Here is a 9,056-nt window from a genome sequence, read left to right on the forward strand (position 1 = left end):
TAGAGTATCTAATATGAAGTATCTAAAATGAAATTTCATTTCCCTTCGTATTATTATTATTAGGGTACGTAATTGGCATTTTGCCCTCTGCAATTATGCTCATTCGGCACTTTGCACCCTTAAATTAAAAAATATATGAAGTGTCATAAATTATTTTGAATGATTAAATATGTTTTATGAGTGTAAAGTCATAAATTATTTTTGGGGGTGCAAAGAGATAAAATGGTACATTTCGAGGGTACAAAGTGAAAATTGCGAAGACTAATTTGTTACAAATTAAATGAATTAATTGTTTATAGCGTCATCGTTCGTCAGAATTAATGGTTATCAGAATAAATTGAAAAAACTGGAAATTCAGAACCAAAAAATGGAGACGCAGATCATACACACATAAATGAATCTTATTCCATGTTCTTGTATACATTATTCAAATCAGTGAACAAAACTTCGAACTCCAATTATGCATCGATGCATATCATTTGGGTTTATTTTATTTAGTACCCCTGTATTTTCTCGAATTATTAAGAACACCCTCCTTATTATTTTATTAGCAAAAAAACCCCAAACGATTCAATATTTTTAGCGAACTACTCCCTAAAAACATGATTTGAGAGAGTTGTAAGCTAAAAAATGAATCATAAGGAAGTTTTTGCCAATATTTAATACGCAAAGTTTTTCAACAATTCGATATAACACAGGGGTAATTAGGTAATTAATTAATGAAGTGAACTTTTAATCATTTATGCAACCTGTAAATAGGAAAGGCCATGAGATGCTCATCTCTACTAGTCACAAGACCGAAATGCTCGGCCATATTCAACTCGTTAGGCGACGTCCCGTTAGGAAGCTCCCAATCAAAGCAATGAACCAATTGGGCCAACATTAATCGAAGACTCGTGAGTCCCAAATGAATCCCCGGGCACATTCTTCTGCCCGATCCGAAAGGTATGAACCGGAAATCCATGCCCCGGTAGTCGGTATCGATCCCAACGAACCTCTCCGGTGAGAACTTTTCGGGTTCTTGCCAAACGTTCGGATCTCTCGAAATGGACAACAAGTTCACGATGACTCGTGTTCCTTTCGGTATATGGAATTCATCGACGGTGCAATCTTGCATGGCTTTGTGGTTCAATAATGGGACGATGGGGTGTAACCGGAATGTTTCCTTAATAACTAAATCCAAGTAGTCGAGTTTCTCGAGGTGTGATTCCTCCACGTATTGGTCCATGCCGACAACTTGTTCGAGTTCTTGCTGGAGTTTGTTCATGATTTGTGGGTGTCTAATGAGTTCTGTGAGTGCCCAATCGGTAGTTACCGCCGTAGTGTCGGTTCCTCCTATAAGCATATCCTTGAGGTAAAAAAAAGGAAAAAACAATTTCAACAAACCATTTGGGCAATACAACAAACAGTTGGTAGGCATCGAATTTGAATAGAACAAACCGCAAGCACAGCCTTGACATGGCGGCGGTCGAATTCGAATCCAGCTTCACCGGAATCCATAATGGCCATCATAGTGTCAACAAAGTCTCGAGCATCCTTTTTCGTATTCTCTTGATTGTTCGAACCATGATCTTCGATAACCTTCTCGAGAAACCCATCGAAAGAATTGTGTACTTGTTTCATCCTACGTGTCAGACCCTGAAGATCAAGCCAACCGACATACGGGAAAAAATCTCCAAGATTAGGAATGGCGACCAGGTGCAGTATGTCCTCAATTACAGATTTAAACCCCTTCGTCTCATCCAAATCACTGTCGGCGAACTTCCGGCCGAACACCGTCATACAAATCATATCCCAACTCAGGCCCGTAATCATCTTGCTAACATCCACGGCTTCCCGTTGGCACGCGGCACGCCGAAAAGAGCCGACGAAGAGGCTGAGCTCCGCCTTCCGCGTGTGCCGGAACTGGTTGATCTTGTGGCTGCTGAGCAAGTTGAGCGTGCAGAGCTTGCGGATATCCCGCCAGTAAGAACCGTACTGGCCGAAAGCAATGTCTCTCCCGTCGTAGACCATGTGCTTGGCGGCCTGGTGGAGAGGTCTGCCGGCGAAAACAAGGTCGTGGGTCTTGAGGAAGAGCTCGGCTCCGGCGGGGGATGAGACCACGACGGTTGGAAGGAAGCCGAGACGGAGGTGCATGATGGGTCCGTGTTTTGCGGATAAACGGTGGAGATCTTGGTGGGGATTTTTACCCAATAGGTGGAAATGGCCGATGATCGGTAGCCCGATAGGGCCCGGTGGTTGTTTCTTCTTCTTCTTCTCCATGGTTAAGAACTTTTGAATTATCCAAATTACAAGTATGATCACAATTGCAGATGTTGTTTGCCAAAACCATGCCATTTTGTATCTTTTTTCTTTTGTTGTTGACAAAACAGGTGTTCTTCTTCAAATATATATATAATGACTGGCCTAGTATTTTTTTCGGAAGTACAAAATCAATTCCAAAATTTTCGGAATCAAAAAATTCATTTCAATTCTAAAAAGTTCGGAAATTTTGAAATTCGGAAAAAAAAAAATCAGAAATTACATGAGTTTTAGAATTTCAAAAATTAGCAGAAATTTTGTGAGAATTTCATAATTTTCCAAAAATAAGAAAATCAACGTCGAGAGTAATAACTACTAAATTTCAGTTAAAATAGATATAATAAAAATAAACCACGTCATAACATCCTATAAAACTTCTAGCAACAATTCAATATGTCAAAGTCGTAAAACAATACCTTTGCAAATACTGTATTTTTAGTCATATTTTGGTCCTCTATGTTGGCCTATTTACGAATTTAGTTCTCTAATTTGTCATGTTTCAGTTTTACATGCAATACCTTTGCAAATATTGTATTTTTTAGTCCTATTTTGCATGATTTTTCATTTTATGACGGGGCAAATAAACGTGACGCATTTTACTTATATGGAGTCGCTTGGAAATTCATAAATTCGACATCAAATTTACCATTGGTAGAACTTTAATTATATGAGACCACACATCTATAAACCAAATTAGAGGAGCATTTATAATTTTGAAGTGTCAATATAGATAAATTTATGCGAGTTTGTTAGGTACAAGTAAAGTAGAACTAAAATACTAATTTTGCATAATTATTGCATGTAAAATTGAAATAAGACAACTTACATGACTAAATCTCTAAAAAGACCAACATATAGGACCAAAATTACAATTTTCCCTGAATAAATTATTTTTAGTCAATTAAATACTGAGTAAATGTTACTCCGAGATGTGGTCAGTTATCATAATTAGGACCGGCAATTGAGCGGGGTCTTAAAGAAGCCCGATGGCTCAGCCCCAGTGGGGAAGCCAGCATAGGGCCAGAGGGGGCCATGACCTCCCTAACAATTCTCGAATCCCTATTTTTTAAATAAGATTTAACTATCAGTTTCCTCTCATAAGAGTTTATTTTAATGCATTTCACCCTCGCGAACTTAAAATTCTGACACCGCTAGTGCTCTACCTAATTATATTTGAGCAGAGCCTAATTTTTAGTGAGCCCGATTATAACGTATGTACAAATGTACCTAAGGCAGGTTTGATTTCTGCATTCATAAAGAGATAATTAATACTTACTGGATGAACTACTGATAAAGACGATCATTAATGTAATCGTCTTACGAATAACTTTAATTTGGAGGTGGTCCTAATTATATTCAAAAATACACACTACATGCGAAATAAAACCAAACCCTAATTACTTTGTACCAACACCTAACTTTTTTTCTTTTTTTTTTCTTGATTAATTTGGACCACACTCTTTCAATTCTTCTTCATTTCTTTATAATTTCATACATCTAGATCGTATTGTTTGAATTAGTTAAATAGCTTTTTACAATTAAAATTTGATTGAAAATTGAAATCAGGTATTTTTTTTTAGAAAAAATCGATATATTGTTTCAAAATACGGTTAGAAATATTGTTTAAAAAATCGGTGTATGTTTTTTGAAAATTTGAAATATTGTTTAAAATTAGATTTTTTGGAATTCGAATGAAAAATATTGTTTTAGAATAATATAAAATTCCGATCCTGATAGGAGGATAAGAGAACCTTGTTCCAATTTGCACCCCTACTTAATATAGTTAGTGTGTTGATTATCTTGGTATGTAAAAGTTTTACATCATTAAGTAGGGGTAAAAGTTGGAACATAGATTCTTATTCGGCTTATTACGATCGGATATTTGTTTTATTTAAAAAATATATTTTTCATTTGAATTCCAAATCTCCCGATTTTGAAACAATATTTCAATTTTTAGACAATACTTCGATTTTTTAAACAATGTTTCTGAAAATATTTTGAAACAATATATTGAGTGTGTCGATTATGTTGAAAAAATCAGAAATCGGAATTTCGGAAGTCGGAATGGAAAAAGTGATTCCAAAATCAAAGAGAGTAATATGAAAAATAAATATTTCTCCAAAGTGACTGTTATTGTGAAACGAAGAGAGTGTGTAAATTATAGTGCCATTACCAGGACCACCACTAGTACTCTTCCTGTCGAGATTAGTTATACTGCATTTTCTATTAAAAGCTATTGATATTAGCATATGAGAAAATTGTAGTTTTGGTCCTCTATGATAGTTTATTTAGGAATTTAGTCCTTTAACTTGTTATGTTTCAGTTTTACATGCAAAAACACTGCAAATATAGTATTTTTAGTCCTATTTTTGAATGATTTTTAATTTTATAACACGACAAATAAGCCTGGCATTTTACTTATTTATATGGACGCCGCTTGGAAATTCATAAATTCGACATCTAATTTACAATTGGTAAAACTTTAACTATATGAGACAACACATCTATAAACTAAATTAGATGAGCGTTTATAATTCGTAAGTGTCAATATAAATAAATTTATGCGAGTTTGTTAGGTACGAATGAAGTAAGACTAAAAATACTAATTTTGCATAATTGTTTCATGTAAAATTGAAATAGGACAATTTATAGACTAAATCCCTAAAGAGACTAACATATAGGACCAAAATTACAATTTTCCCTTAATATATTAATTTTAGTCAATTAAATACTAAGTAAATGTTACTCTGTAACGTGATTAGTTATCATAATTAGGACCTCCAATTGAGCCGGGTCTTAAGGAAGCCCGATGGCTCTGCCCTAATGGTGAAGCCAGTATAGGGTCAGAGTGGGCCATCCCCCCCCCCCCCCCCCCCCCAATTCTCGAATGCCTATTTTTTAAATAAGATGGGTAAATTACAAACACCCCCCTGAGGTATGACCAAATTACAAAAACACCCCTCTTGTTTGGATAATTACAACCACCCCCTCAACTCATTAAATTTAGTTGAATCTTCGAGATTATATGGAATATTATCACTTTTGTACCCGTTTTATCCCATTCAAACTCTACATTATGAAGCAAGATGACCATAATATGTGATTTTTAGCTTGTATATATCAGTTTGTGGTGCATCGAAAACTGTATTTTTTACACAAAGAGTACAAACTAGAGCACATTTCACGGAATCTAGATGACTATGTTGAATTTGGCACAATAAATGTAAGAAAAAGTCATAGTTGAGGGGGGTAGATGAAATTATCCAAACAAGAGGGGGGTTTTTGTAATTTAACCATACCTCGGGGGGGTGTTTGTAATTTACCCAAATAAGATTTAATTACTGGTTTCCTTTCATAAAAGTTTTAATGCATCTGAACCCCGCGAACTTAAAATTCTGACTTCGCTAGTGCTCGGCCTGATTATATTTGAGCCGAGCCTATTGTTTAGTGAGTCGATTATAAGGTATATACAAGTGTACGTAAGGCAGGTTTGATTCTGCATTCATAAAGAGATTATTAATGCTTACTTGATGAACTACTGATAAAGATGATCATTCATGTAATTAATTATATTATTTATACCTATAAAAAGATAACCATGTGAGCACTCGTGGAGATTTAATTATATTTCTAGAATCATTATTATCATTGAACATACAAATTATACATAGGATAGAATGAAATAGTTAAATAGCTTTTTCTAATACAAATTTGATTGAAAATCGAAATCACGTAAATTTCTAGAAAAAATGATATATTGTTTCAAAATACTTTCATAATATCGTTTAAAATATCGAAATATTTTTTTTTATAAATCAAAATATTGTTTAGAAATCAGATTTTTTGGAATTCGAATGAAAAATGTTGTTTTAAAATAACATAAAACTCCAATCGCGATAGGAGGATAAGAGAACATTGTTCCAATTTTCACCTCTACTTAATGTAGTTAGTGTGTCGATTATCTTGTTATGTAAAAGCTTAACATCATTAAGTAGGGGTAAAAATTGGAATATAGATTCTTATTCGGCTTATTCCGATCGGGTATTTGTTTTATTAAAGAATATATTTAAGTTTTGCCCAGGGCATCCAAAGGCGGACCATACGCTCGAGCGTGAAAACCACAACGCTCGAGTGCTGAAAATTTGCTTAAAATCATGCCTATGTTCGTTTCACTCGAGTGCCAAGAAAGCCAGCACCCGAGCTCTGCAGCCGCTGCCACAACTATGAGCAAAGTCTTTCACCGATTTCCTGAAAAGGAGATCGACCCATTGTGTGCGGTTTTTCCATGGTTTTGAAAGAAAACCAACCGGGCATAATATCTTAGAACTTAAGGAATTGAGAATGCGTGCAAAATAATAATTTGGAGGTATATGCAATACTTTTAAATGCGATGGGTCTGAATGTAATTAGACATAACCTCACGGACACGGACATAACATATAAATTTACTAAAAAATTGGTCAAGGGTAAAAGTAGAATTTCACAACAATCAAAAGGCATATTATCGAAACTCAAAGGATGTATGTGTAGTTTTTACAAACAAGAGGGACAGAACTCAAAGGACGAGCTTTGCTCCGGCGGCGGAAAGAGACAACCACGGCGGAGCTAACAACAAACAAATACACACACAGTTGATTAATAATAGTGAACGAGACAATATATACATACTTAAGCAACAAAATAAATTCTTTGAGCTTTTCGTGTTTCGAACTCAAATTCGCGACTCATTTACGCAACCGGCAAACGGGAATGGCCATGATATGCTTATCTTTACCGGTCACTAGGCCGAAATGCTCGGACATGTCCAATTCATTAGGCGACATCCCATTCGGAAGCTCCCAATCGAAGCAATGAACCAATTGTGCCAACACTAACCGAACGGTAGTGAGTCCCAACTGAAGACCCGGGCAGGATCTCCTGCCCGACCCGAATGGTAGGAGCTCGAAATCATGCCCGTGAAGATCCAAATTGCTCCCGATAAATCTCTCCGGAAAGAATTTTTCAGGGTCTTGCCACACATTAGGGTCTTTACTCATAGACCATACATTCACCATGATTCGTGTGCCTTTCGCGATATGGAATTCTTCGACGGTGCAATCTTCAAGGGCTTCGTGGATGAACAGTGGGACAACCGGGTGGAGCCTAAAGGTTTCCTTGACTACGAAGTTTAAGTAGTCGAGTTTTTCAAGGTGCGACTCCTCCACGTACTGGTCTAAGCCAACGACTTGTTCGAGTTCTTGTTGGAGTTTTTTCATGATTTGTGGATGCCTAATGAGTTCCGCGAGCGCCCAATCTATTGTTGCCGATGAAGTGTCTGTACCTCCTAAAAACATATCCTATAGACGAAAAAAAAAAAAATCAAGAAACCGTTCGGGCAATATAACAAACAGTTGGTAGGCATCAAATAAAATTGAAGAGAAGGAAATGAACTTTATACCAAGAGCACAGCCTTGACATGGCGGCGGTCGAATTCGAATCCAGCTTCACCGGAATCCATAATGGCCATCATGGTGTCGACAAAGTCTTGATTCTCCTTCTTCTCTTGCTTGTTCTGAAGAACGTGGTCGTCGATAATCTTCTCCAAGAACCCGTCAAAGGTTCTGCTCAGTTCTTTCATTCGACGGGTCAACCCTTGAAGATCAATCGTACCCATATACGGGAAAAAATCTCCGAGATTCGGCTTCGCCGCCACCTGAAACGTCTCGTCAATCACAGATTTAAACCCGTTCCCACCCAATCCACCGCCGGCGAACTTCCTCCCAAACACCATCAGGCAAACCATATCCCCAATCGTACCCATAATCATCTCGCTAACATCCACGGTTTCGCGCCCCGCGGCAGCTCGCCGGAGAGAATCGACGGCGAGGCGGAGCTCCGCCTTCCTCACGGGCTGAAACTGGCTGATTTTGGAGGTGCTGAGCAAGTTGATGGTCGCCAGTTTGCGCATGTCCCGCCAGTAAGAACCGTACTGGGCGAAGACGATGTTTCTACCGTCGTAGCTGATGTGCTTGGCCGCCTGTATAGCAGCCCTGCCGGCGAAAACAAGATCGTGGGTTTTGAGGACGAGCTCCGCTCCGGCGGGAGAGGAGAAGACCACCGTGGGGACGAAGCCGAAGCGGAGGTACATGATGGGTCCATGTTTTTGGGCTAACCGATGCAGATCTTGGTGGGGATTTTTGCCCAGTAGGTGGAAATGGCCGATGATCGGTAGCCCGATCGGGCCTGGTGGCTGTCTTTTGTTCTTATTCGGGCTTAGAATTTTGTGAAGAACATAAATGAATAAGATCGCAGATATTATTGGCCAGAACCAAGCCATAGATAGCAGCCGGCCGTAGTTTCTTTGTTATCTAGATATATATCTCAACAATGGTGAACTCAGATTTAAATATCATTCTTCTACCACAAAGATTACTGGCCACAATATTAAATTGATAAAGACATTGACTGCAAATTTCTAACACCCACTAGCTTTAAATAATATATGAATTTACACGGGGAAGATGTTGCATACCAATTCAAATTACGACCAACTCTGAGTTTAGCTCAAATTATGAAAAAATCTATCTTGTTTTCATTATTATAAGCGCACGAACAACAATCGTGTATTATCTTACAAAAAAATCACTATAATTGATAATTTAGGAGCCTTCATTCGGTAAAAAGATTGAACAGAAATTGCGATACGCCAAAATTTCATACCATTTATCATTTCGTTCGATAAATAACCAATTTACCAAAATTTTATTAAAAATATT

General features: G+C 37.4%; 2 protein-coding genes across 2 annotated transcripts; both read right to left on the reverse strand.

The window, feature by feature from the left end:
* Positions 1-383: 383 nt before the first annotated feature.
* LOC105965369 (cytochrome P450 71AU50) lies at positions 384-2,359 on the reverse strand. Its single transcript, XM_012989911.2, has 2 exons — positions 1,441-2,359; positions 384-1,348 (listed from the first exon to the last, which is right to left on the reverse strand). The coding sequence occupies exons 1-2, from the start codon at positions 2,335-2,337 to the stop codon at positions 737-739; spliced, it is 1,509 nt and encodes a 502-aa protein (XP_012845365.2). The 5' UTR covers positions 2,338-2,359; the 3' UTR covers positions 384-736.
* A 4,420-nt stretch (positions 2,360-6,779) lies between these two features.
* On the reverse strand, positions 6,780-8,851 carry LOC105965208 (cytochrome P450 71AU50). The gene is made up of 2 exons (XM_012989737.2): positions 7,739-8,851; positions 6,780-7,637 (listed from the first exon to the last, which is right to left on the reverse strand). Exons 1-2 carry the CDS (start codon positions 8,615-8,617, stop codon positions 7,026-7,028), a joined length of 1,491 nt encoding a protein of 496 aa, XP_012845191.2. The 5' UTR covers positions 8,618-8,851; the 3' UTR covers positions 6,780-7,025.
* Between the last annotated feature and the right edge of the window lie 205 nt (positions 8,852-9,056).

The sequence above is a fragment of the Erythranthe guttata genome, chromosome 8, assembly GCF_056151865.1.
Source record: "Erythranthe guttata isolate IM_541 chromosome 8, IM_541, whole genome shotgun sequence".
NCBI lineage: Eukaryota > Viridiplantae > Streptophyta > Magnoliopsida > Lamiales > Phrymaceae > Erythranthe > Erythranthe guttata.

Bases quoted from the DNA above. Each gene is read 5' to 3' on its own strand.
- LOC105965369 (XM_012989911.2), bottom strand. From the start codon at position 2,337: ATGGCATGGTTTTGGCAAACAACATCTGCAATTGTGATCATACTTGTA. The intron at 1,349-1,440 runs GTTTGTTCTATT...TTTTACCTCAAG, and splicing joins ATGTCAAGGCTGTGCTTGCG to GATATGCTTATAGGAGGAAC.
- LOC105965208 (XM_012989737.2), bottom strand. From the start codon at position 8,617: ATGGCTTGGTTCTGGCCAATAATATCTGCGATCTTATTCATTTATGTT. The intron at 7,638-7,738 runs GTATAAAGTTCA...TTTCGTCTATAG, and splicing joins ATGTCAAGGCTGTGCTCTTG to GATATGTTTTTAGGAGGTAC.